Source organism: Conger conger, chromosome 13, assembly GCF_963514075.1.
Source record: "Conger conger chromosome 13, fConCon1.1, whole genome shotgun sequence".
Classification (NCBI taxonomy): domain Eukaryota; kingdom Metazoa; phylum Chordata; class Actinopteri; order Anguilliformes; family Congridae; genus Conger; species Conger conger.
In genome coordinates, this window is record NC_083772.1 from 31,386,519 (window position 1) to 31,412,950 (window position 26,432).

Genomic DNA, 26,432 nt, shown 5'->3' on the forward strand with positions numbered 1-26,432 from the left:
GTACTGACCCAAAGAACATTACATTACAGAGAGAGATAGAGAACTGACTGAGCTGAGGTTACAGTGAGAGATAGAGAACTGACTGAACTGAGATTACAGTGAGATAGATTACATTATTGGCATTTATATTTATATGGCATAGATAACTCACTGAGCTCCGATTACAGTAAGAAATAGAGAACTCACTGAGCTCAGATTACAGTAAGAAATAGAGAACTCACTGAGCTCAGATTACAGTAAGAAATAGAGAACTCACTGAGCTCAGATTACAGTAAGAAATAGAGAACTCACTGAGTTGAGATCACAGTGAGAGGCACAGAGCTGCTGCTCACATCAGGCCATTCACTTCCATTCTGCCCAGCGATTATTGATCCACTTAGCCAATCAGGTACCACAGCTGCTGTGGAATGGGGAGGGACTTCCTGCATACTGCCCTCCCACTGTACGTTTTGAAAGAAGTCTAATTATCTAATTGAGCAGTGAGTAGTTATGGCTGTGTTGTAAATGAACAAGTCTGTCTCAGCTAATCTAGTGAAATAACTTTAGAAAGCTGCTCCAGACTCCAATCACCACGTTTGCAAATTTATCATTCAGTGATAGTACCTAATAGCCTAATTCATATTGCTGGATTGTGAGGTAAAAAACACATTTGTAAAGTTTAGGAAATGCAGTGGGTATTTAAGTTAATATATTGGATAGTTTATGAGCCAATGGCACCGAGCAATAGTACTGTTTTAAATTATCCAGATCCACTAATATTTACCAGGCATAGGGACATTTTGTTGTTTCTAAACGGATAGTTGGTTAAGCACAGGTGCAACGAGTCCTTTGCCATCTGATCGTGTCTTTGTGGCCCAGATTAGTTTGTTCCCCATTTCATCCTATCTCATGCACTCCTCAGTGAAGTGGGTGCATCTGTGCCACTGCTGAAGTGCCTCTCTAAATGTGCCAGCAGCTTCTCTGGCAACAGCGTTCCATTTCCGCAGCACCCTACGCCCAACCACGAATCCTCAGATAGCGTGCTTTTCGGTTAGCATCTGTGTGTAATCTGTAAAAGAAAACATGGATTTTATAAGAAACCACCATCAGGTTAAATCAATCCATCAATCAATTACTGAAATAAATGGATACACATGATTAAGGTTGTTCCAGGTCTCAAGGTCATTCAGGAGCAAAACCGCCTCTCATTTCCTTTCAGTTTCCTGGAGCCTTTTCCGTTTCTTTCTTCCCCTCTCTCTCCATTTCTCTTTCCACTTCCCCTCTCTGTGATCGATACACCGCTGGGATCGCTTATTCCACGCTCTCCAACATGAATTTCCCAGCGCCGACCCTGAAAGCTCTAATCATGAGAGTGAAATAAAGGATTGATTTCCTTTAGAAAAGACCCACAGCGTCTCCCCTTGCTTCAAAGCCTGCCGAAACCCCCTTTTTCCAGAACATAGAACCTCCTATCAACCCTCATTAACCCCACTCCTCTTTCAGCACATACCAATCCCCCCTTTCCCATTAATCTCACACCTCTTCTAACGCTCATCCTCTCTTTCCCCTCATTAACCCCACTTATTGTCGAGTGCTCACCCTCTCCTCTCTCCTTATTAACCCCACACTCTCTATTTAAACCCGCTCTCTATTTAAACCCGCTCCCCATTCAGAGTGCCCAGCCTCCGGCACTGCCTCTCAGCACAAACACAAGGCTCCCACCCTCAGAGTTCAATACCCATAAGAATAAGGAGGCCAGGGACTTGACACACTGGGTATGGGAAATGTTTGTGAGAATGGCAGTTAGACTGGAAGAGAGGCTTGTAACCAACCGGCAGGATGCTTGGGGATGTATTGCTGTTGTATTGTTGAACTTACTTCAATTTGAATTGTTTCAGTACATACTAGCTTTAGCCAATGAATACAGTATGTACTGTTTATAATGGAATTTATTATGGATAAAGTCATAAACTAGGTGAAGAAACACTGCAAATATGCATTTCTGACAAGTTGTATTTGATTTAGAGAATGTAGTCTGACGTTGTTAAATGGCGCACATGTTTATGTGCTTCTGCGGATGGATAAAGTGAGAGGGGCACTCTGTCCCTGGCTAACCTTTCAGAATATACAGCTAACTCTTATAATATTGATTCAACACTCTTTCAGTTTTCTCAGGTCACTGTTTTGCGGTTTGCCTATTTTGACCTTTCAGCCCTATTATTGGAAGATACTGCAATTGGGCACCACTCAGATTTCCACACACCTATAAACATGCACACCTGTAGTTCTACCAACTGTTTATAATGTTTCTTCTGGCAAAGATGCAACTGACAAAATGCAACCATTGACATTGTATATTTCAGCCTGACAGTCTTATGTGACAAATTTTTTTCTCCTCCTAGGCAAACCTACAAAGATGTATAATTATCTCTCTGCACATCACTGGCACAGACTTGGCCTGGGTGTGGGCTGTAGTATATACCATTCCCAGCTCTGTCAATTTTCCTGTCCAGCTATATCAATTACTTAGCTTCGACGATTGACCATAATTTCTCTGTCTGGCACAAACGGCACAGTGCAGCTGCATTTTAGCACTGTTTCTACTGAAAGTGACAGACTCCTGAGACCAGTCACAAAGAAGGAGAGGACTGTGCAGACATGAGATGCTGAAATATAGGTGCGAGATGTCAGGCTAAGGTAAGATAAACCTGAGCTGCCCCCATCTGTAATCCAGAGTGGGGCAGCGAGGTGCAATCTGCTATAATCACATCTGAGTAGTGAGTAGAGATCCGCAATAAATCAAACTATCATCCCTCGCACAAACAGCCAGCCGATGGCTTCGGCCCTGCCGTAAATCCAGCTGCACTGAGCGTGCTCAGAAGGGTGTTCTCTCTGCAATAGGGTCAGCCTGGGGTTCATAGTGTTGGGGTTCACTGTTCAGTGGGGCTCTGTTGACTTGGGGTTTTTTAGTTTTTGGGTCCAGACCAGTACTTTACATATAAAGAGGTATCTGCGTTGACCAGACCATGGCCAAATATATATTTAAATCACTTGATAATAATTTTTCATGAAAATATTTGAAAATATATGATTTACAAATTGAAGGTATTTGGAATGGTTGAATGTACAGTATTTGGATATATATTTCATATTTTTTTAAATATATTTTGAGAAAATTTGATTTAGTTAAAGTTAGTTAGTTCAGAACACTTGTCTCTCCCCAAACAGGTTCTGTCATTGCAGCTAACCACACCAATCCAGGCATTTCTTGCCTTCACCTGTGAAACTGTAAACAGAAAAATGTGAGATTACAAAAAGACATAATGGCTTAACAATGAAAATAAGACAAACTGAATGCAGAAAATGAGCAAAATTTGGAATGATGATACATTCGGAAAATGGATGCTTTTTGTGTATATATTTGCGTAGGTTCCACTTGGCTATGTTCCTCCCTCACACAGTGAAAACACAGCATCTGTGCTGTGCTGTTTGGGGTGGGGGGGTCCCTCACAGCCATCGCTCGGTGTGTGCTGCTCAGTTATGACAGCCTTTGTGTCTGGTTTGTGGGGTCCTGTTGCCAGGCAGATTTCAGCCTCTGACCAATGAGTCTCCTCCCTCCTTTCGCTGCACTGTTGCTGTTTATCCAGGATGGAGCCACATGGTACACACACACTCACATACACAGATATGCACATGGTACACACACAACACACACTCACATACACAGGTATGCACATGGTACACACACAACACACACTCACATACACAGGTATGCACACGGCACATACACAACACACACTCACATACACAGACATGCACATGGTACACACACAACACATACTGACATACACAGACATGCACATGGTACATACACAACACATACATACACAGGTATGCACATGGTACACACACAACACACACTCACATACACAGACATGCACATGGTACACACACAACACATACTCACATACACAGACATGCACATGGTACATACACAACACATACATACACAGGTATGCACATGGTACACACACAACACACACTCACATACACAGACATGCACATGGTACACACACAACACATACTGACATACACAGACATGCACATGGTACATACACAACACATACATACACAGGTATGCACATGGTACACACACAACACACACTCACATACACAGACATGCACATGGCACATACACAACACATACTGACATACACAGATATGCACATGGTACACACAACACATACATACACAGATATACACATGGTCCACACACAACACACACTACTCACATACACAGGTATGCACATGGGTATGCACACAAACACACAACTTACACACATATACATGTACCCTTTAAGACTGACATCCACATACTACATCCACACTAACACACAACTTGCACACACAACACAAACACTCACATGCATGCAAATTCAAATTATGCATTCACTCTCAGTAATACAATGGGGTTTACAAAAATAGCCACATTTATAATTAACACGTGTTGGGAGAATCATGTGCACAGCTGGCTAGCATTGAGCCTGACAGTGTTCTCCTATTGTCCTGGTGGGAACTGTTTTGGCGCTGCAGGCGAAGGGAGCTGGGGGGGGGAAGGTAATCACGTGCACATGCAATGCTCTAAACGAGCTCTAAAACCTTTGTTTTGATAAGACAACGGGCTCCACAGCTGGCTTACCCAGAATCCCATGGGGTGCACAATATGGAGAATCTGCGGCTAGTCACTGACCTGATACGAGGGAGGATTAACGTGTCAGTCACATGCCTTCTCCTGTCGACCAGGACAAACAGACTACATAGGTGTACCTACATGACATTACAGCATGTTCTTTCTGATTTCCAATGAATATCATGATATAACCAGTTGGTGCAGAAATTTAAAGTGCTATTTAATCCTGCTCCCACATATTAAAATGTACACTGAGCTCTGAACTGGGGATAAATGGGTGGGCAGGTGACCTTTGGTGGTTGAGAACAGGATTAAAGCCTTTGATCCCAATGCATATTTATTTAGTTTCGTGCTGGAAAAAGTATTGATATTTGTTAGCTCACCCGTAAACTCACCTCTTCCTATGGAAGACTGTAAGAGGCAGAGTCAGCAGAAGGCTATGGGTGGTTAAGTCCCCCCTGCCAGCTTTCCCCATCATTCCCCTGCTCTAGCCAGCCTGCAAGCTCAGCTGAAATGGGAATGAATTTAGCTAGGCGTGCTGGATACTCCCAGCCCTCACAGATTGATGTCGCCTGCCATGTTCATTTTACACTCGCACTTTATTTTCTCACCTTTTCATCATCTCTTAAATAACAGTTCTTTAACCTTTACTTCTGCATTTCCTCACTGCTTAAACCCCATGGCATGCTGTAAATTGCATGTGTATACAGAATATCTAATAACCCTCAGGTTATATCCTCTTCCATGTGAGGTGTGTCTTTCAAGAACAGCGTGAAGCCTCTTATCATAGTGTCTTTCAGAACTAGAGTCTGTGGTTTATGTCTGAAGCAGAGGGTGGCATCATTCTCTGTCAGTAAGGATGTGTGTTGCCTCTTGTGGAGTATTGTGGGAACTAATGTAACTATAACTATGTGGCATTTGCATCACATGAAGACTGATTGTAAAAGTGTGGTATGAACATCAGGTACCTTTGCCCATCACAGGAATCCAGAACGATAGCCTAATTCCTTAGCTCCCAACACTTCCTGTTTGGATGAACACATACAGTAGCACTACAACCATAGCAAATCACAGCTGATGCATTTTACTGCAATTTTTGACAAAGACTGTAAACACAATACTTCTAATTATTCGTAATGAAAGTGATGTTGACATCTCAGCTAGGTACAGTAGCCTACTAGCTAGCCTTCACGCCAAATATTCAGAGTTCTGGGTCAATGCAACTAAACACACAAATGACATCTAAATGTGCGCATTGGTGGCTAAACGGTAGCTATTGTAAAGTAAGTGGTATCACCCTCAGGTGTAAAACTGACCAGACAGATAACGCTGCCATTCTGTAGGTGATAAATTGTTGCCATATTTGATGCAGTTCATGTGATAAAGATGTCAGTAATTCCATCTCAGTAACAGTGACAACCACTCACGCTATATTGAAGTAGTTAGCCTCCCACATCCTCATATTCCTTCATATCTTTCGCTTTCTTGCTTGCTTTCTTCCCCCTCTTCTCTGTATTTTTATGTGAAACAGTGTGGAGTCTGTCTCTCTGTGAAGAGGCAAATGAGGTTAGGAGGTAATGGAGTGTGAAGTCTCCTGCTGTTTCTCATCACTGCCTGGATGTGCTGAAAAACAAACTTCAAAAGCACAGCGCTCTGCATAGCCACATTCGCACCAGTCATTCCAGTTCCTCCATTTTGTTTAAGACAAAGTACCGGAACTGCGCTAGTCATATAAAAATGCATCAGACAGCCATGGTTTCAGATAACATGGACACATATCTGGATTAAGTGGACCAAGTGGAAAACATTCAGATAGATTTCTTTCTCCTCCTTGTGTTCATTATCAACACTGTTAGTTGGTAAGAAGACAATATAAGTGCAGGGGAAGATAATATGGTGATTGATTACTGCAGGGGTGGGATCGGTTAACAGAACATAATAATTTCTCCACTTTTCTTAGATAACTAGCTACATATGAAAAGTTAGCTAGCTTCCCTGGCTAGGGAGCCAGACCTGTACAGTACCCTTCTGGTTAATTTTTTGACCTACTCCTATAGCTCCTTAGAGTATCTGATAGATGCCAGTCCATGCTACAGTTATTGGCATTGGCAAGTGTGAAATCTATGAACCCAATTAAATAATGGATAGCCTGTAGTTGTTTGAGCAAGCCACTAGCTGGAAAAGTTCATATGGCAATATTCTGTATTCCCTGCACGAAAATGGTGAATTTTTCAGTGATGTGCTTCATCAGATGTCTTTGACTACTATTTGTTATCAAAAGTTTTTTGTGTCCTTCAGAGAAGGTTGAACATTTTCAGATGGCTTTGTTCAGTGTAATTCATTAGATGGAGTCTTGGATTAGCATCTATTGTCACATAATTTAGTTCAGTACTACATTTAGTGTGCTTCGCCAGAATACTTGTTTTAGTGAGCTTTGCCTGAGTACTTGGCTGAGTGTGCTTTGTCTGAGGTTTGTACACCTTTTCAATGTATTTCGTTTCATTTTGTTAGAGTACTTGGCTTAGCGCCCATTTCCACAGTGTTTGGCCCAGTACTGATTCAAAGTATTTCACTTAGTGTGCTTTGTCAGAGAATATGGTTTATTGTGCTTTGTCGAGAACTTGCTTTATTGTGCTTCAGCAGAGTACTTGGTTTAGTGAGCTTTGTCAGAGCACTTGGCTTCGCGCCCACTGTCAGTCACGGGGGTTGGTTTAGTGTACTTACTCAGAGGGCCTGATTAAATGGGTCTGATGTCCTGACGGGACTCAGATACGCTGACAGCCTCAATGACACGCCGTCCCCCACACCAGTGCTGCTGATGACAGCATGAAGCGCAGGAAGGACACTGTTACTCACAGAGTATATCACAGCTTTCTGCTGGGATATATTTACAACCTGAGTTAATGCACCATGAGTATTATATTTTGTGCATCACAGTGAAATACAGATGATACTAATGATAATAATAATAATAATAAATAGAGAACCTTTCATTTCATAGCAGCCTCAAAGTGTCTTACAGTGAGCAAATGAAGATGCCTTACAATGGAAGTATGCTATCGGAATAAAAGAAAATACAGTCAGACATTCTGCTCTGGGTGAAGTAAAAATCAATGTGACTAACACAGACTTTTCTGGGTTGAGTGGCAGTAATAGCACACTGATCATTAGCGGGTAACGGAGGTCTTTACTCCATTACCGCACCTCCCCCTCTGCATGTGCGGGCGAGGGTGCACCCCGCTACACACTCGCAGACAAAGGCATCTGCCCGACACAAATGCTAATTATGGAGAATGTATTTTATTGGCCGGGTGTTCCTCTTAATCTCATTTTGTCCAGCCAAGCAGGGACAGCCTCCGCATAAAGAGGGGCTGGGCATCCATTTAATCACGGTTCTGCTGATGTACTGCACTCTGGCCAGTCTGGGGAAATTGGCTCCTTCTCGATTTCCAATCCTAGCGATTAGAATTTCAACTGCCCCTCCATGCTAATCACAGGCTGAGGCCCTGTTATGTCTGCAGGACGCTAGTAGAGGGAGGCAGGTCTTCTATTGGGACGTTCAGGGGTCAGTCATTCAGGGTTATGATCAAGCGACAATGAAAGTAAACTGGTTCTGACCTCATGCTCTTAAGTTTTGGACTGCCTGTACATAATGTTGGGTCCTATTATCCTCACTTATACTTTTACTCACATGCGCAGTACATCAGTAGCAGGATCTGTCGTTAGTCGATGTACATATTTAAACTGCTCCTTAAGCAAAAATGCAAGCTGCACAACATCCATCCGTCCATCCATTATCTGAACCCGCTTATCCTGAACAGGGTCGCAGGGCGGCTGGAGCCTATCCCAGCATACATTGGGCGAAAGGCAGGAATACACCCTGGACAGGTCGCCAGTCCATCGTAGGGTACACACACCACTCACTCACACACTCATACCCACGGACAATTTAGACTGTGAGAGGAAACCCACGCAAACACGAGGAGAATATGCAAACTCCACACAGAGAGGCCCGTCCGACTGGGATTTGAACCCCGGACCTCCTTGCTGTGAGGCGTTCCTCCGTGCTGCCTAAGCTCCACAATAAGAAATGTCAAATCTTTACTTATTACATTTTATGCAAATATGGTCAAAAAGTTACAAGAGGTTACACAGCTATTCATGAAAAGAGCTGAAGACCAAATGAAACTTGTGAAGGAATTAAATAATGGAAGTATTATTTCATCCTATATAATAAATTAAAGGCTGTTGTTACATGTTTGCTATTCCATGACTTCAACCAGTATTATTTTATCTGCTTCATAAAATGATGACTGCGACCATGAAACACATTATCTATTTGAGATGCCTTTATCCGAGGGCAAATCACACAGATTATTATTTATTTATTTATTAAGCACAATGCTTGATATTTATTGTAGCAATTCAGGTAAAGTACCTGCTCGAGTATTGCACAAGTGCTCCACTGAGGGTGTGAAACACAACAGAAGAGATCCCAAACAGATACTCAAAGAGCCGCAATTATCACATTATATTTAACAATCCGTTATTTATAATGTGTTCGGTATCATATTTAAATGCAGTTGACGATCCCAGAGGGGCTGTATTGAGGACCCTTTCTCTCGTCTGGGCAGGATTGGCGAGGACGTTGCCCGGGGGACGGACGGCGGGTATCCGGGGAAACACTTCCGCATGGGCTTCATGACCATGCCCGCCCCGCAGGACCGGCTGCCCCACCCGTGCGGGGCGGGGTTTTCCGTGCGCTCGCAGTCCCTGCACTCCGTGGGCGGCGGGGACGAGGACAGCTGCTCCAACTCCCGCAAGCAGCCCCCCCCCAAACCCCGCAGGGACCCCAACACCAAGCTCAGCTTCTCCTCCGAGACGGTGAACGCCGGCTCCACCGGGGGCAGGGCCGGAAAAGAGCTGGACAAGTCCGATGGTGAGTCCGTGTGCCTGGTGCCCCTACCGGCTCCTCTGTCCGCGGGGCTCCTGAGCTCCGGGTCACACTGGCCGGCCTGGCTGTCGCATGGTGGGTTTTGTTTGTTCCTCTATATAATTTGTCATCAGGAATATATCAGTAGCCATACAAGAAGACACATTTTCCTTTAATACGATTACTGGGTTTCTATAGAAAACTCAGTGGAACAATGAGTAGTGCTGTTTAAACCCACATATGTAAAAGCCTATACCTTACTGTGTCCAGAGCAAAGCCTATACCTTACTGTGTCCGGAGCAAAGCCTATACCTTACTGTGTCCGGAGCAAAGCCTATACCTTACTGTGTCCGGAGCAAAGCCTATACCTTACTGTGTCCAGAGCAGGCACAGTCGCTGGCCAGTGAGAGCAACTCACTAACATTGCTTTTGTTGATGCATGTTGGCAAGAGGGGAAGGCTACGGCCCATCAAATAATTTTTGGACCTTGTTTGAACTTGTTTGTGGGCCAATTTATGATTGAAGCTGTTTTTCTTTCACGCTATAGAATATTAGCAGTTTGTGTGTTTTTCATTTCTAAACTGATTTTCTGGCAAAACATATACATATTACTCATTCCATACAATTGTAGCTAGCACAGTCACTGCGTTGATCTGTGGCATTGACTTTTGACTTGGTTAACTACAAAATGCCATACCACAGGGGCCAATTCTATAGGGATAAAAATGCCAGCCATAGGGAATAAATGTCACAAAACTGGTTGACCTTGCTAACATTAATTTCATAATGCAAAATGCTTAAGACCTGCTTTAATGGCAAAGTGATAGATCATGAAAAGAGCCGAGGGAGAGGGAGAGAAAGAGAGAAAGAGGGAGAGAGTGAGAGAGAGTGAGAGAGGGAGGGAGAGAGAGGGAGGAACGGTAGAGAGGGGGCGATAAAGCAGGATGAGGAGAGAGAGAAAGGGAGAGGGAGGGAAAGGGAGGGAGAGAGAGGGAGTGGGATCAAGAGGGAGAGAGAGGGAGAGAAAGAGAGCAAGAGAGAGTGATAAGGAATGAGAGAGAGAGAGCGAGAGAGAGAGATTCACTACAATCTGACCATAATATTCTCACTATAGCAGCTTTCCTCTTGCTCACCCCCCACCCGACACTAAGCTGAATAATTCACAGCCAGGGGGAATCTGACATGCATGGCTGTGTTATAAATCTTTTTACTGAAGCATCGTATAACGTAGGAGTTCCCTTCATCAGAGGCGCGTCATCTATATGCATATGCTCTCCTTTCTCACCCTCTCTCTCACTCTCTTTCTCACCCTCTCTGTTCCAGCTGTATGACGTGGTTCCTTCCTGCGGGACTCGGCTAGCTCTGTTTTTCAGTTTTTCTTTTATAGAGGGAACTTAATGTTTATTCACATTGAAATTGATGTTTTACAACCATTCTGTGGAATGTGGTTAGATAAATATTCTTTTTGACAGAGATCCTGAATGTGGTTCATCTTAGTTGAATCTCTCGGATAGGGGAGGGGGGGTTCCATCTAAATGCTGACAGGAAATGTTCTGATCTAGTGTCAGGAATGACTTTTTAAATCAGGTCTTGTGATGTCTACATTTTTATGCAGTTCTTTCAATTTAATTTTATATCAGAATCTTCCTGTCCAACATTTTTTTTAGTTAAACTTTTACTTAATGGTGTCCTACTGAAATAAAGGTTAAATAAACAAAAAAAATGTTGAGGCTTACCTCACTGCCTTTCCCTGCCAGTAAAGATAGTGCCCTCACAGAGCACATCCACTCTTTTCTGTGCTCATAAACTGCTGCCCCCGGAGGCCAGAAAGGGTACTGCAAGGCCTTTCATCTCGAGGGTGAATGCGTGGAGCATCGGCTCTGACACACGAGAGCTATGACCAGGGCAAGGACCATCGTGACAGGCACACACACTCAGGCCAGCGTGCTCGCACAGTGCATTGCAGGGAAAAGTCATATGGATCACCTGAGTCTGCAGTCTCAGCTATTTCACTTCACCAAAAAACCGTTGTTGTAACCACCAACTCTGCCACACATTCATCTAAGCCTCACAGTCAATCACAGACACAAAGGCTTCATGGCTGTGTCTTCAGTGAACAAGGAAGGCTAAAATACTGCCTAAAATCACTGCCCTGTACCTGTCATCTTACTCAATATCCTAATTGTAAGACATCTCTTTCCTTCCCTCCCTGCCACCCCCCTTTTCCTGAATGTTCTCCTCTGGACAGTTGATACTCCAAGATAACCCTGTCAGGACCTATATTTAGGATGTGATAGAACATGTAGCCCCCCACCTGCCGGCCCACACACAATAATGTACAGATACCAGTACTCAGAAGCTCACACACAGGACTCAGAAGGTTCTGAGTGAGCAAGTTCCTGTTCCATGACTCATCTTCTCAGTGAATGCCTTTAATTGTATGCCAGGCTGAGATTCCACTCAGAGCTGTAGCTCCCTATCTCCCTGCCAGCAGACACAAGTACCGTCTGTCAGTCTTCATGTGCAGAATGCTGTCTAGGTTGGAGCAGACTCCAGTACATCCTGCCTGACTATGCATAGAGCTCCTCACCTGCCATCTGAAGGTATGCACATATTCCGGCACCTTCTGTCTGTACGGAGCAGATGCTCCCATTCTGTCATTCGGTGCGGGTGCTGAGGGAGAGGCAGAGTGCTTCTGCTCGATTTTGCTGTGAGTAGAAGGCCAGTCAACAAGCTGGCGTTCCTTAGGGTCACAGCAGCCGTATCCAGGGTAGGCCCCCAAAGTTATGCAAAACCATCCCGGGACCGCCTCCGTACAGCTCCACCAATCAGGGGCAAGACACCAGGGACAGATCTGTATGTTTGTCAATGAGAGGGAGATATAGGATTATATGGAGCTTCTGATTGTGAGCTAATTATTCAGTGCAGAATTCATTCATGAAGCACAACTGACTAGTTCCCCCCTGCCTCCCCTCCCACCTCTGTGTGCTTGCAGCCACATACACACACACACGCACACACTCACAGCACACTCATACACAACACACACACACACACACACACACAGACACACACATACATATATAGCACACTCACACACACACAGTGCACTCACACAGATAGCTGAAAATCTCATCTGAAAATCCCACTGAAAATGTCCACGTGAATTAGCAGTGCTTGCACAACAGTGCAGCTACCCCCTAAAAGAAATGCACCCAATGTAACAGTTCCTACCTGCTGTGGCCAGTGCTATTCATCAGCTTTAGAAGCTTCAGTCCACCCTGTGTTTGTAATACGATGAGTGAAAATAACATATGGCCATACAGTGTCTGCTATCAGATACATTTGCTTTAGATGTGAAAGTTGTTTGCTCTATGAATCATCTTGACAAGGCCAAAGGTCTTTGGAGTGTGCTTGGTATGTCCAGCTAAAACACTTCACCCTGGAGGTCATTTGAAAACATTTTACTGACCTCCCTCAGGAAATGTAAGCTTCACTGACATAAGCATGAGGTTCCTCTGGGGGTCCTTTGTCTAGCGTCAGTGAGGACTGCACTCTCTCATTCCTGGGTGAGGGTCAATTTCCTGCTGTCCAAGGCAAGGGCAACAGTATAGTATCAATAAAACAGGGCTAAGGCAGTTTGTAACATCTGAAAGTATTAGAGACACACTAAAACTAAGCAGGTCCATTTCTTTCACATATTCTAGATAACATCCATTTTGACTCCATATGCTACAGACTGTTTCCTACCAGATGGCAGTATTTCTGTACTCACTGTGTGTCCCCTGTAGGCAGGTCCAGGCCCTGCAGCGAGGATCTCAGGAGGGTCCCTCCCCCAAAGCCCAAAAGGAACCCCAACACCCAGCTGAGCACGTCCTTCGACGAGTCCTACATCAGGAATCACGGCGGCAAGAAGACGCCCAAGCGGGAGAAGGCCTCATCGCAGTCCCAGAGCCCCACTCGGGACACAGACGAGGATGAGCCCGTGTACATCGAGATGGTGGGCAACATCCTGCGGGAGTTCCAGCGTGACCAGGAGGAGCCGGGGGAGGCCGTGTACGAGGAGATGAAGTACCCCGCCTTCGAGGACCTGGCCCAGGAGCCTCGCTGGGAGCCGGTGGGGTCCTCCTCCCAGTGCTCCACGCCCACCATCCCCGACCTGGAGGTCACACGGGTCGGCACGCCCCGGGGCTCCCTCTGCGACATCCCCGCCCCTTTCCCCAACCTGCTGACTCACCGGCCCCCCCTGCTGGTGTTCCCCCCGGCCCCCGCCCAGTGCTCCCCAAACTCTGACGAGTCCCCGCTGACCCCCCTGGACGTCACCAAGCTGCCCATGCTGGAGAACGTGTCCTACGTCAAGCCGGGAGCGTCGCCCGCCCCCGGCGAATCGCAGCCGTCCTCCCACCGGCGGGCGGAGAAGGAGGCGCCGGCCACGCCCACCATCACGGCGTCGGGCCGCTCATCAGCGCCCCCGCTGCCGTCCTCGCTGTACAAGGCCTCGGCCTCGGCCCACGGGTACCCGCGCAGCCACTCGGCCTGCCCGTCGCCGGTGAGCGTGGGCCGCTCGCTCACGCCCCTCAGCCTGAAGCGGCCGCCGCCCTACGAGGCGCTGGTGGCGGGCGGGATGGCGCGCAGCGCGTCCGCAGTGGCTCAGTGCCCCCGGAGCGCGTCTCAGGACGGGGGCCGGATGTCCGGCTCCTCCAGCGCCCACGGCTCCATGCAGAACGTGTCGCGCTCGCGCACCCCCACCAGCCCCCTGGACGAGCTCTCCAGCCTCTTCAGCGCCGGCCGCGGCGCGCTCAAGAAGTCCTCCAGCGGGAGGAGGCCCAAGGAGCCCGCCGAGAGTGAGTGCCTCAGCCCTCGGGGCGACACCGCACAAAATGGCCGCCTTAACAAGCGTTCTTAGTCTTGCAATGAGGCTTTTTTTTTTTTTCCTCTAAGGTAAAAATTAAGTTACTGTCTGCTTGACAAATCAAATGTTCTTATTCCATTGGCAAATCTTGAAATGAGTCTTGATATTTTTGTTTTATTTAGTAAAAAAGTAAAATAAATAAGATTTTAAGTCTCAATATACTGAAAAGTATTAAAAGCGCTAAAATACAAGTTATTTATTGGTTCTTGCAGTGTTAAAGTCACACGAAACACAAGGAATAGATTTTAGCATCTAAGGGCACTACTGCACATCATATCAACATATTACTCTTATGTCCTCACTTGCTTTACATATACAGTGGCTTCATAAAATATTCAGACCCCTTCACTTTTTGCACTCTTTATTATGTTGTAGATTTTATCTTAAATGGATAACATTGTCCATAAATCTACACTCAATAACCCATAATGACATAGTGAAAATTCAGCAATTACATTCATGGGTAAGTCTCTTCAATCTTTGCACACCTGGATTTGGGCAGTTTATCCCATTTGTCCTGGCAGATCAGATTGGATGGGAAGTGTCTGTGAACTGCCATCTTCAGGTGTCTCCACGGATGTTCTATGGGGTTTCAGTCTGGGTTTAGCCTGGGCCACTACAGCATTGTATTGGCTATATGCTTTGTCTTGCTGCAACGTGAACCGTCACCCCAGTCTGAGGTTGCATTCACTCTGGACCTCTCTGTATTTGGCTGCATTCATTTTTCCTGACCTTTTCCCTGCTGCTGAGAAGCACCCCCATAGCATGATGCGGCCACCACCATGCTTCACCGTAGGGAACAGTGCCTGGTGTTCGCCAGACATAGGCTTGGAGTTCTGCGCAAACAGTTCAATTTGTATGTCATCAGTCCAGAGAATATTCCTTTAAATGGCATTTGGCAAACTCCAAGCAGGCTGTCATATGCCTTTTATTCCAGAGTGGCTTCCTTCTAGCCACTATACCATAAAAAAGGCCTGGTTGATGGAGTGATGCTGAGATGGTCATCCTTCTAGCATCTCCCATTACTTCCAATGCTCTGTTAGAGTGACTGTTGGGTTCATGGTCACCTCCGTGACCAAGGCCCTTCTTGCCCAGTTAATCAGTTTGGCCGGACGGCCAACTCTAGGAAGAGATCTAGTGGTTCCAAACTTCTTATATTTCACAATTATTGAGGCCAATGTGCTACTGGGAACACTCAAAGCTTTAGAAATGGTTTTATACCTTTGCCCTGATCTATGTCTCACCACAGTCTTATCGCAGAGGTCTACAGAGAGTTCCTTGGACTTCATGGCTTGGTTTTTTCCAGACAGTGTTCACAGTGTGAATTGTAGAACCTTATATCCACAGGTGTGTGCCTTTCTACTATGTCCAATCAATTAAATTCATCACAGGTGGACACCAATCAAGTTATAAACACATCTCAAGGGTACCACAGCAAAGAGTCTGAATACTTATGTAAATGAGAGATTTTAGTTTTTGATTTAGATTTCAAAATTTCGAATGTAGCCTTTAAAGTGGAAGACAAATTATGCACTTTTTTAAAAAGTGACATACTTCATTAATTAGACCGCAGCTTTTAGAAGAAAACATTAAAACTGATATTTCATGATGAATAGAGCTCATTAGATTTGTCACAGAACTCAATGCATAAAGCAGCGCACATATCAGAGCTACAGTAATACACACACACACACACACACACACACAGACACACACACATACACACACGCACACACACACAGACACACACACATACACACACGCACACACACACAGACACACACACATACACACACGCACACACACACAGACACACACACAGACACACACACATACACACACGCACACACACACAGACACACACACATACATACACACACACACACACACACACAAACACACACACCCAGACACACACATACACACGCGCACACACGCGCACACACACAGAAATGCGTATTTACCCATCTGTCTGACCATATGTGTGTCAGTCTGTCAGGCTGTGGGCGGCCTGTACCTGCCGCTGGGTGCTGGTGGAGCATGGAGATGTGTGTCTGATGAACTCTGCATGCGGTGACTGCCAGCTCTTAATCTATCACAGCTCCTGTGCTGTCAGAAAGCCAAATTATAAAGTGAACAGAGCATTCCCCCTGCCTCTTACTGTCAGCGAGTCCTTCTGCCATGCGGAGAAACACACACTGACAAAGAAAAGGGAAAATTCAGACATACTGTGAGATACAGAAATAAAGAAAGGCAGAGAAAGCGAGAGGGAGAAATCAACAAAGACATGCAGAGAGACATCAGTATCATATACGTGACTACAGGTTGAGTGTTCATTTCAGATGGAATAGCCCTGTTTTTAAGTTGATTTGTTTCTTGATTTCATCTTACCAATGAATAAGAAAGGCATGAGGCGACGTGGCTCAGGCAGTAAGAGCAGTCGTCTGGCAATCGGAGGGTTGCCGGTTCGGTCCCCCTGCCCTGGCTGTGTCGAAGTGTCCCTGAGCAAAACACCTAACCCCCAAATGCTCCTGACAAGCCGGTCGGTGCCTTGCATGGCAGCCAATCGCCGTCGGTGTGTGAGTGTGTGTATGAATGGGTGAATGAGAAGCATCAATTGTACAGCACTTTGGATAAAGGCGCTACATAAATGCCAACCATTTACCATTTACATGAGTTAGTTGGTGTGAGAGGGGGTGTGGAGCACTTTTTCAGTTAAGAAGCTCCTGTTTTGCCATGAAGGAGCTATTATTGACACTTTTAACACTGTCACTTTATTGTATTGGTGCTTCTGTGTTCTTCTGCTGGGTGTTTTTGTCACACCCGTAGCATTGCGTCTGTCAGCTGCTCTGTCAGGTGGAATTTTCACACTAATTTTCACACTTAACGCCTGTCACATTGGCCTCATTGGCTGTGCCAGAGTGCACATGCATGCATACACACAGACACACACACACCTGCGCACACACGCGTACAGTAACTTTCGCTCACATATACAGATACACACAAACACACACACACACACACACTCAGTAATTGTTTTGCTCACATATACAGACACATGCACAGATTTACAGGCAGACAAACACATACAGTACAGATACACACAGACAGTGTCTCTCATCTTCATATGCACAAACACATTCCTGCAGTGGCTGGTTGATCATGTGGACCTTGGAAAGGTTATTAGCTTTGATAGACTTGGCAGCAGAAATAATTGAAAAGCTTTCATCTGTTAACAGAGTAATTTCTTTAATGCTTTCGGAGCAGTTGAAGGACATAATGAATGAGCTCGCTAATGGAGTATTAAAGTTAGTCATGGGGAGAGTTATATTGACAGGGCAGGGATACAGGCTTGGCCTCTTTCCGACACCATTACCGTTTCAATAAATACTGTATCCTCTTAAGACCTGGCAATTCATTTTTGTTCTGTGTAGGGGACATGAGTCTCTGGTCATAAGAACAATATATTCTACTTTGCTGCAACCTACACTACGGGACAATAAAAATGAAATAAATACGATTTTTGAGAATATTTGATCTGCAATATGTTTTTTCCATCCAAGATACTTGTAGGACAACCCGGGGTTTCAGGAGGATATTAGAGATATTATCTTTCAGCCACAGATATTGCATACTACTGACAAACTTGCATCTTTCACACTTCCTTATCAAAGAGGTTCTATTGGTTGTCTCTGTTTTGCTGCCATTGCTATGGATGTAACCCCTGCTGCTGGAACCAGGGTTCACCTATGTTTCTTATCTCCCAGATTTGAAGGCCAGGTTGTATTTGTAGGCCCACCTCATAGTGCTCTGCCCTCTATAAAATGGATGCAGTAACTGTTTTCCCTAAATGTAAATATGCAGTGTAATATATTTTATTGTATACACTATATTTATGTACATATTAAATATATACTTTTGATTTTGAAGATTTATACATTTTTATTAAAATATACTCCCCCTTCTTCCCCCTAAAATATGACACTGATACCGATTCTCCTCTGTGACTCACACTGATACCAATTCCTCTCTGAGACTCACACTGATAATGATTCCTCTCTGTGACTCACACTGATACCGATTCCCCTCTGTGACTCACACTGATACCGATTCCCCTCTGTGACTCACACTGATACCGATTCCCCTCTGTGACTCACACTGATACCGATTCCCTTCTGTGACTCACACTGATAATGATTTCTCTCTGAGACTCACACTGATACTGATTATTTTCTGTGACTCACACTGCTGTTCCTCCCATTCTTGCAGGCGAGGCCAAGAGCCGGAGTCACAGCACGGACACGCTGCCACGTCACGAGGGCAGGGACAGGGGGGGTCACCATGGCGGCAAGGAGCCCCCACTGGCGGGCGAATGGGATGGCATGTCAGGACAATCAGCCACGCCCACACCCACATCTACACCAATCAGACTGGGGCGCAGCTCTGTCAGCCCCACCGTGATGCTGGGGAGTAGCAGCACAGGTGAGGCTCCAGACCAAGCTGGGTGTGGCCCAAAACTCATACCAGACCAAGCTGGGTGTACCCCAAAACTCATACCAGACCAAGCTGGGTGTACCCCAAAACTCATACCAGACCAAGCTGGGTGTACCCCAAAACTCATACCAGACCAAGCTGGAAAAGAGCAAACACAACCCAGAAATCCAAACAAGAATTCTATAGCCCATTTATCATGTTAGCCTGGAGGTGCAGAGCTTTCTTTTGCATTCTGCTGGTACCAAACAGCATTTTGGTTTACTATTCACCAATGTGCAAGTTGTGACCATGTCCGAATCAGCACACTAGCTTACTGAGTAAACTTGTTGAGTACACTGGATGAGGAAGTTATTCAGTAGGCAACATTTTCTCAAAAAATTGTGTACTTAATATACTGCCCATTGCATACTAAACAGTACACACTATGCTTAGTAGATAGTACATACTTTGAGGAGAGTAGTCAGGAGACTGATTGTAACACAGCCAGTGTGTGACCTACTCTCCCCACATCATAATGTGTGAAATTTTAGATTTCTTTCTAGCAAGAGAGCCATCTAGTGGTAGTTTGTGAGCTGGCTGAAGTTCTAATTTACCACCATTGAATCTGCAGCTGCTAGCTGACTAAAACCAACGCTGCTGAACTGAGGGTTAGAGTTGAGATAATGATGGGTTACTTTGTTGTAATTACCTATAATGAACCTTTTTCTTACACATTTTTCTTAAGATGCAGATTTGCAGATTCAACTGAACCCAAGAGAAAGTGTTTACAGAGTTTCTCAAGTCAGTCCCCATAAGATCAGTTTCACAGACACAGATTAAGTTTAGTCCTGGACTAAATTGACTTTTGTATGGAGAATCTTCATTCAAAATGTAATTTACTCTTGGACTAGACTTAATCTGAGTCTGTGAAACTGGCCCAGAGAGCACTGCATCCCGGCCTATCTGACCCTGCTGGGGGCCGGTGTATTATCAGACCTGAAGGCAGTCTCTCCTCACAGAGCCCAAGGCGGGATGCAAGCTGGGCCGGTCAGCCTCTACACCGGGCGTGCCCCTCCCAGGGACCCCCCAGCGACAGGCCCCAGAGGCGCTGCAGAGCCAGGTACCGCCGTTCCCCGGGGAATGAGCCGGCGCGCCAGTGTGTCCTCTGCCTGTGTGTCCTCTCCAGTGTGTCCTCTGCCTGTGTGTCTGCCTCTCCATGTCACCACCTCTGTCTGTCAGGTTTATGCAGGGAGCTCGTTGTTTGTCATGTGTCTTCAGTTTGTCCCCCATTCTGTAACATTGACGGATGGATATATACAGACATCAAATGAGAGCAGTTCTGCGCTGATCTCAGGAGCAGGGATCGGAAGAAGCCATTATTCTCTCTGTACCTGAAACAACCGAAGGGGTTCCACGCACCCGCTAAACGCTGACAGGTTCAGAAAACCCCAAAGCAGCTATGCAGTTTCTACACCTCCGATGTCATTCGATTTTCTATAGCCTATTTATTTATTTATTGTTTGATGTGTGTATATATGCATTTCATAATTGTGCTGAACATTTGTCGAAGCATTATCTGTGCCTGTGGAAGAACTGTTATCAAAAAACTCTTTATGTTTGTTGTGGTCAGTCGCTGTAAGACTTGCTCTCTCATCCTGTCACATCTGTGTGGGAACCCTTTACACTGTGACGTCTTTAATGCTGCTGTGACACACAGATGTCTCACCTCCTGATTCTCATTAGGGGAGGGTAACGCTCCCTCACACATGCTGTCTACACAAGGCCATCCACCACTTCCAACCAACTACCTTCAAAAACAATATAGCATTGAGTATACACTCAGCGACAGTCACTTGATTAGGTACACCTCTACACCAGCTTGTTAATGCATATCTAATCAGCTAGTCATGTGACAGCAACTCAACGCATAGAAGCACGTAGACATGGACGAGAAGTTCAACATGAGAATGGGGAAGAAATGTGATCTATATTACTTTGACTGTGGAATGATTGTTCGTGCCAGATGGGGTGGTTTCAGTCTCCCAGAAACTGCGATCACCGGGGATTTTCATGCAAAACACTCTCTAGTTTACAAAGAATGTTATGAAAAACAATAAACATCCAGCAAGTGCCAGTGCTGTGGGTGAAAATGGCTTGTTAATGGGAGAGGCCAGAGGAGAATAGCCAGACTGGGCCTAGCTGACAGGAAAGCGAAAGTTCAACCACGCGTTACAACAGTGGTATGCTGAAGAGCATCTCTGAACAAACAACACGGTGAACCTTGAAGTGGATGAGCTACAGCAGCAGATCAATAATTAAAATATTTTAAAAAGTAATAAATTCTTAATAAAGTGGTCACTGAGTGTTAACACTACTGCACCCCAAAAACACACAGCCATGCCCCTAAACACACTAGTATACCAAGAACAACACTCCACCAAAAATATGAACACACTACTACACAAATCACACTACTATACCTCCTAACACTAGTGCAGGGGACCCACAAACTATAGTGCACTCAGACACTATATCACCCCTCAACCCTACTCCTTCTCCAAACCCCTTAAACACAGTACCCCAAACACAGTACTGCTGCTTACACACATACACACACCTCAGTAGCACCTGCATAAACAGCACCCCCACTATCGCACCCCCACACAATGACACCCTGAACCTGTGCAGCTCCTCTACTGGGCAACACTCCCTTTCCATGTGTGGGAATGTCCTCTATTTCAAGCCAAAATTTAAGAAAATAAACCCCATTAAACCCTCAGTCTTTTCTTCTCCTTGTGGTGTTGTCCTTTTATGTCCATCTGTGTCTGTCGAGTGAAATTATTTACTCTGTGTGTGTGTGTGTGTGTGTGTGTGTGAGTGTTTGTAAGAGCAAAGGGTGATAGTGAATATGTAATACTTGCACTTGTATAGAGGATGGTGAAGTCACACACCGCGGCACACTGTCACACGTAAACATTGACTCACGCTCACGTATTGACTCGCACGCACACATTTAATACTAACACATACATTTCCTCTCGCTAATTGACGCACTGTCACACACAGATTCCCATGTTGTGTGATGAACAGCAGATCTGTTCCGCTGACTCACTCTCTTGGCTGCTATTCTCCAGCCAGCTGGTGTGTGTGTCTCATCTCTGTCCAGCATAACTGCACGTACGCACGTATTCGTGTCTGCTAGTCTCCTGTCAATAATATGCTCCTGCTCTTTCAATTCCCATTCACAACACATTCAAGTTTCAAGAGTAAAATATAGTTATTTCATTATGAGGAAAAAATAGCATCTCTGGTTATTATAAAGTAACCACTAGAGGGCAGCATATGTTGCTGCTGTAACTTGTATTGTTTACCAAACCTTTGTATATACATTTAAGGAATAGTGTAGTACCTGTAACAGGCTGGTACATCAGCATGTCTATGGCACTTTTCCAAATATCTGTGATTATACCTGTGTCTCATTGCGGCTGTAATTAGTGACCTTTCTTACAGTAACACCACCCAGTACAGTTACACCACATAAGCAACAGAGATAACACACCTGATCAGCACACATATACACTACACAACTAACATCATACACTACACACAATGAATGACATAAACTGCCAAAAAACTATTTAGAATTCTGCATACATCTAAACTTGATATTTATACACAGCTACAATCTGCAGGCCCTGAGTGGGGGCAGATTTGCTGCTTTTCAGTTCAGCTTTGGATCTTCATTTTTTAATTAGAACTGCGGTAACACAGGCAGACAACTCTGCTATTCCAGCAAATCAGTTACCCACCGACACTAAAGTCTACAGAACGGAAAATGATTAGAATGGCAGAAATGTCACTCTACATTTGAGCCTAAGATTTGGGCAATATCCAAGCAAATAAGCAAGTACACTTTAAAGATATGTTTCACACAACTGTTATTTGGGCTACAGACAGACAGATTCATACATACGCTCATACTGTACGTACACACAGGGCTGCAGATTAGGAGGGGTAACTGGAACGAGGGGGGCCCAGGATATCGGCTTTCATTTGCTGCAACATATATTGTGTGGGGGGGGGGGGTCCCCAATGTATTTTGCCCTGAGCCTGAGAATCCATAGCTGCGGCCTTGCGCACACAAAGCTGTGCTACTGCCGCTGCAGTGGGAAAACCTACCGTGTGTGCCCCCAGCAGGTGGCGCTGTTGCCGTGGGCATGCGGGGACAGCACCATGATGGAGACCATGGAGAAGAAGCGCAGTCTGTGCCGGGAGATCAGGGCCAGGCAGCGGGCGGAGAGAGGCCTGTGTAAGCAGGAGAGCATGCCCGTCCTCCCCAGCTGGAGGAAGACCAACGGCCCCAGCAAGTACAACCCGCCCCCCTACTCCACCCAGACCACCGTCTTCTGGGACACCGCCATATGATAGGCTCCCGTCCCAGCGCCATCAGTTATTTCAGCCAATTACAGAGTAGGGCTAGAGGGCAGGTACGAACGACTGCGTGGTCCAGTGTAGCAAACGTAAATATCCCAGAGTTCAGACGATCATGTTTTACTATAACTGTTTATATTTAATATTTTTGTATTTGAATTATTGTCTTAATATGAAATCTACTCAGTATTATTAGCTATTTTCTAAACAAAGAGGAATATGTTTAAAAAATGAAAAGATGTAGGTTTAGTGATGTTTTGTTTTCAGACCTTGTTTTGGTATTTATATTGCGAGGCACTCATATGCATCAATATTGCTTTGTTGAAAAAAATATTATGATGTGTGTTAAAGTCAATTCAGTGAGCACTTCACTGTTTTTATAAAAAATCAGAAATATTTGATTTTCTTAAGGTCATAAAAAGTACTATTTTGGATGGAATATATTTTGGCATGTTGGGTTGAGATGTTTACAGAAGCCTTTTGACTACGTGAGACTTCCAGCTCCTTCCTGTCCATACACACCTTATCGACCCCGAGCAGAGCCCTCGCCTGCGTGCAGTTCCTTACTCTCTGTCACATAAAGTGTTGTGGATGCAGGTGATGTCACGGTGCTGGGGATGTCACAGGTGATGTCACGGTGCTGGCGATGTCACAGGTGATGTCACGGTGCTGGTGATGTCACAGCTGATGTCACTGTGCTGGTGATGTCGCAGGTGATGTCAGGCTCGACTGGAGACCTGGCACAGGGTATGAGGGCAGGGACTTTCCGATGGCAGACTGGGGACGGGTATGCAACAGGCGCGTGACCTGCGGTTGCGCCCAGTGCTGAATGAGTTGTCGACAAATTAAACCATTTGAATCATGGTGCCTGGAAAGTGAGATGCTCGTGACAAATCTATTTCAACCAGCCAATGTCTGTGGGTGGAAATAGCCAGGCTGTTATTACCCTGGGCACATCAGAGTAGTGGCAATAACTACGTACAGACCATAATCTTTACCTGCTCTGCACAATAACCACAGCTCACCCATGAAATGGTGAAACCCAAATACCTTTCTTTCACTCATCATATAGCAAACTGCCATTGCTTTTAGTTGTATTTCATTTGGCAAATGTAAACAGTTAGGGGGGAACACAGACAATGCGAAAAGTTCTTTTTAATCTTTCTTGTAGTTTTCTTTAAACTGAATATGAGTTCAACATTTCTACAGTGTATAGTTTCCAATGGACATGACTCCACTCCATCAACAGTTTGATACCACTGTGACTGATAATTGGCTGACTGCATCATGGAACAAGCAGTGATTGGCTGGTTGCCCAGTAAATTAGATTGTAAGAGGGCTGCTGCCATAGCTCTAGAACTGCCCATTAATAAGGGCTAAATTGCCATCTCCTGAAAACTACCCTACATCATATTAACATACACACTTCACTGTCTAGACAGTAGAAACTTTACATTTTCAGAAATAATGTCTCATAGCCTGTTTTCCATTTCACTTGATGTCATTACATTGTGCACTTTAGATTATATAATTGTACTAAGAACAAAGTAAATATTGATAATTTACTGCAATTCTGATAATAATAAGTAAGAGTTTAACTTAACACCTGGTGTGTTTATCTTTCTTTGGTGCCAACTTACATGGTTTTCTTGTAAAGTGCTAATGCTAATGACAGATGCAATCCAGTAAACTCCGTTGCTAATGGGAAATCTTGACGTGAAACCATCAGAAACCATCTTAGAGTCACCATCGGTCACAAGGGAAGTCCTCCAGGCACCATGTAGACTCCGAACTGGACACTTGCGAGTCTCATAAGTGGTCATGTCTGCTCTGTAGGCTCTGACGCCCCATTGCACTACTGACAGTGTTCCTGTGACGTGCAGAACTACACGCAGGACACCAGAGCGCTCAGGGAGACACAGACACACTGTCCACAGTGCCCAGCCCCAAGGGAGACATCAGGTGGGCTCCTCCCAAAGAACATCCTTAACCCCCCCCCCCACTGCACCTGTCCCTCTGTCCCCTCTACCTCTCCCTCCCTTTCCTATCCTCCCCCACCCTCCAGAAAACAACATGCACACAACAGGCCAGTGTTTATAGTTTATAGCTTCAGAGTGTTGCCTGACTGAACGTTCATGAATGTTCTATTGTTGCCCAACGTAGACTGTGGTCGTGGTCCTTAGCAAAAACGTATAAACACACTCCAGTCACCCAGAGTATAAGCCAAACGTTGACCTGCCACATCGACAGCATTTGTCATTTGTTGGCAGCGACACTCTGTAGCTGGACTATAAGCTGGCCTTCAGCCCCACTTGCACAAACACGAGCATGCACACTCATACACACTGAGACAGACACGCACACACGCAAATGCGCACTTGATCAGCGCCAGCGCACATCTTTGTTAAATGCGTTGCCTTGGAGACCAGGGTTCACTGTGACATGGTGGTCACTTTGGGGTGAAAGGGTGCCCACACGAGGCTGCCAGTCAGAATCACTGTTTCGGGTGCACAGCGAGCGGGTAAACAATGCGGGGTTGATGAAAATGAGTAAAAATTATTTGAGAGAGGAAATAAATATGCTAATGAGCTACCAAATAGCTGCACTGCAGCTTAAAGTTGAGGCCCAACCTGTGGGACAAAGATGGCATGCAATCAAAGACCAGCCGCACCTGGGGCTCAAAATGGGGTCGGCCTCGATCTGCTATGTGGCCTGAGCTATTGAACACACAGATCGGTTATCGGATGATTGTTTTAAAACACTATTCTCTGTGTCTGTCGATTTGAAATGCAGGATGATGCTGTACTGTATATTTTGTGTTGAGGTGAACTGTGAAATCTAAGAAAAACACAGTGATGTCACTGTATATGTCTTTCTTGCACTGAGAGTGTCATTTTTATTTTTTGAATATGTGGAAAAGGTATGCTTATTGTAACAGTTTTCTTTTGAGAGTTTACAGAAGATGATAAATAAATATTTTGCATTTCATTGAGAGGAAATGCACTTACCCA

The 26,432-nt window shown here is 45.1% G+C and overlaps 1 protein-coding gene across 1 annotated transcript in view; it reads left to right on the plus strand.

Moving 5' to 3' along the window:
* Positions 1-26,432, plus strand: part of nyap2a (neuronal tyrosine-phosphorylated phosphoinositide-3-kinase adaptor 2a) — a 30,597-nt gene extending 4,165 nt beyond the window's left edge. Inside the window, exons 3-7 of the mRNA XM_061216193.1 lie at positions 9,304-9,608; positions 13,394-14,446; positions 18,787-18,999; positions 20,010-20,110; positions 23,185-26,432. Of these exons, the coding sequence (XP_061072177.1) occupies positions 9,304-9,608; positions 13,394-14,446; positions 18,787-18,999; positions 20,010-20,110; positions 23,185-23,415 (1,903 nt within the window). The 3' untranslated portion in view covers positions 23,416-26,432. The remainder of the gene's footprint in view (positions 1-9,303; positions 9,609-13,393; positions 14,447-18,786; positions 19,000-20,009; positions 20,111-23,184) is intronic.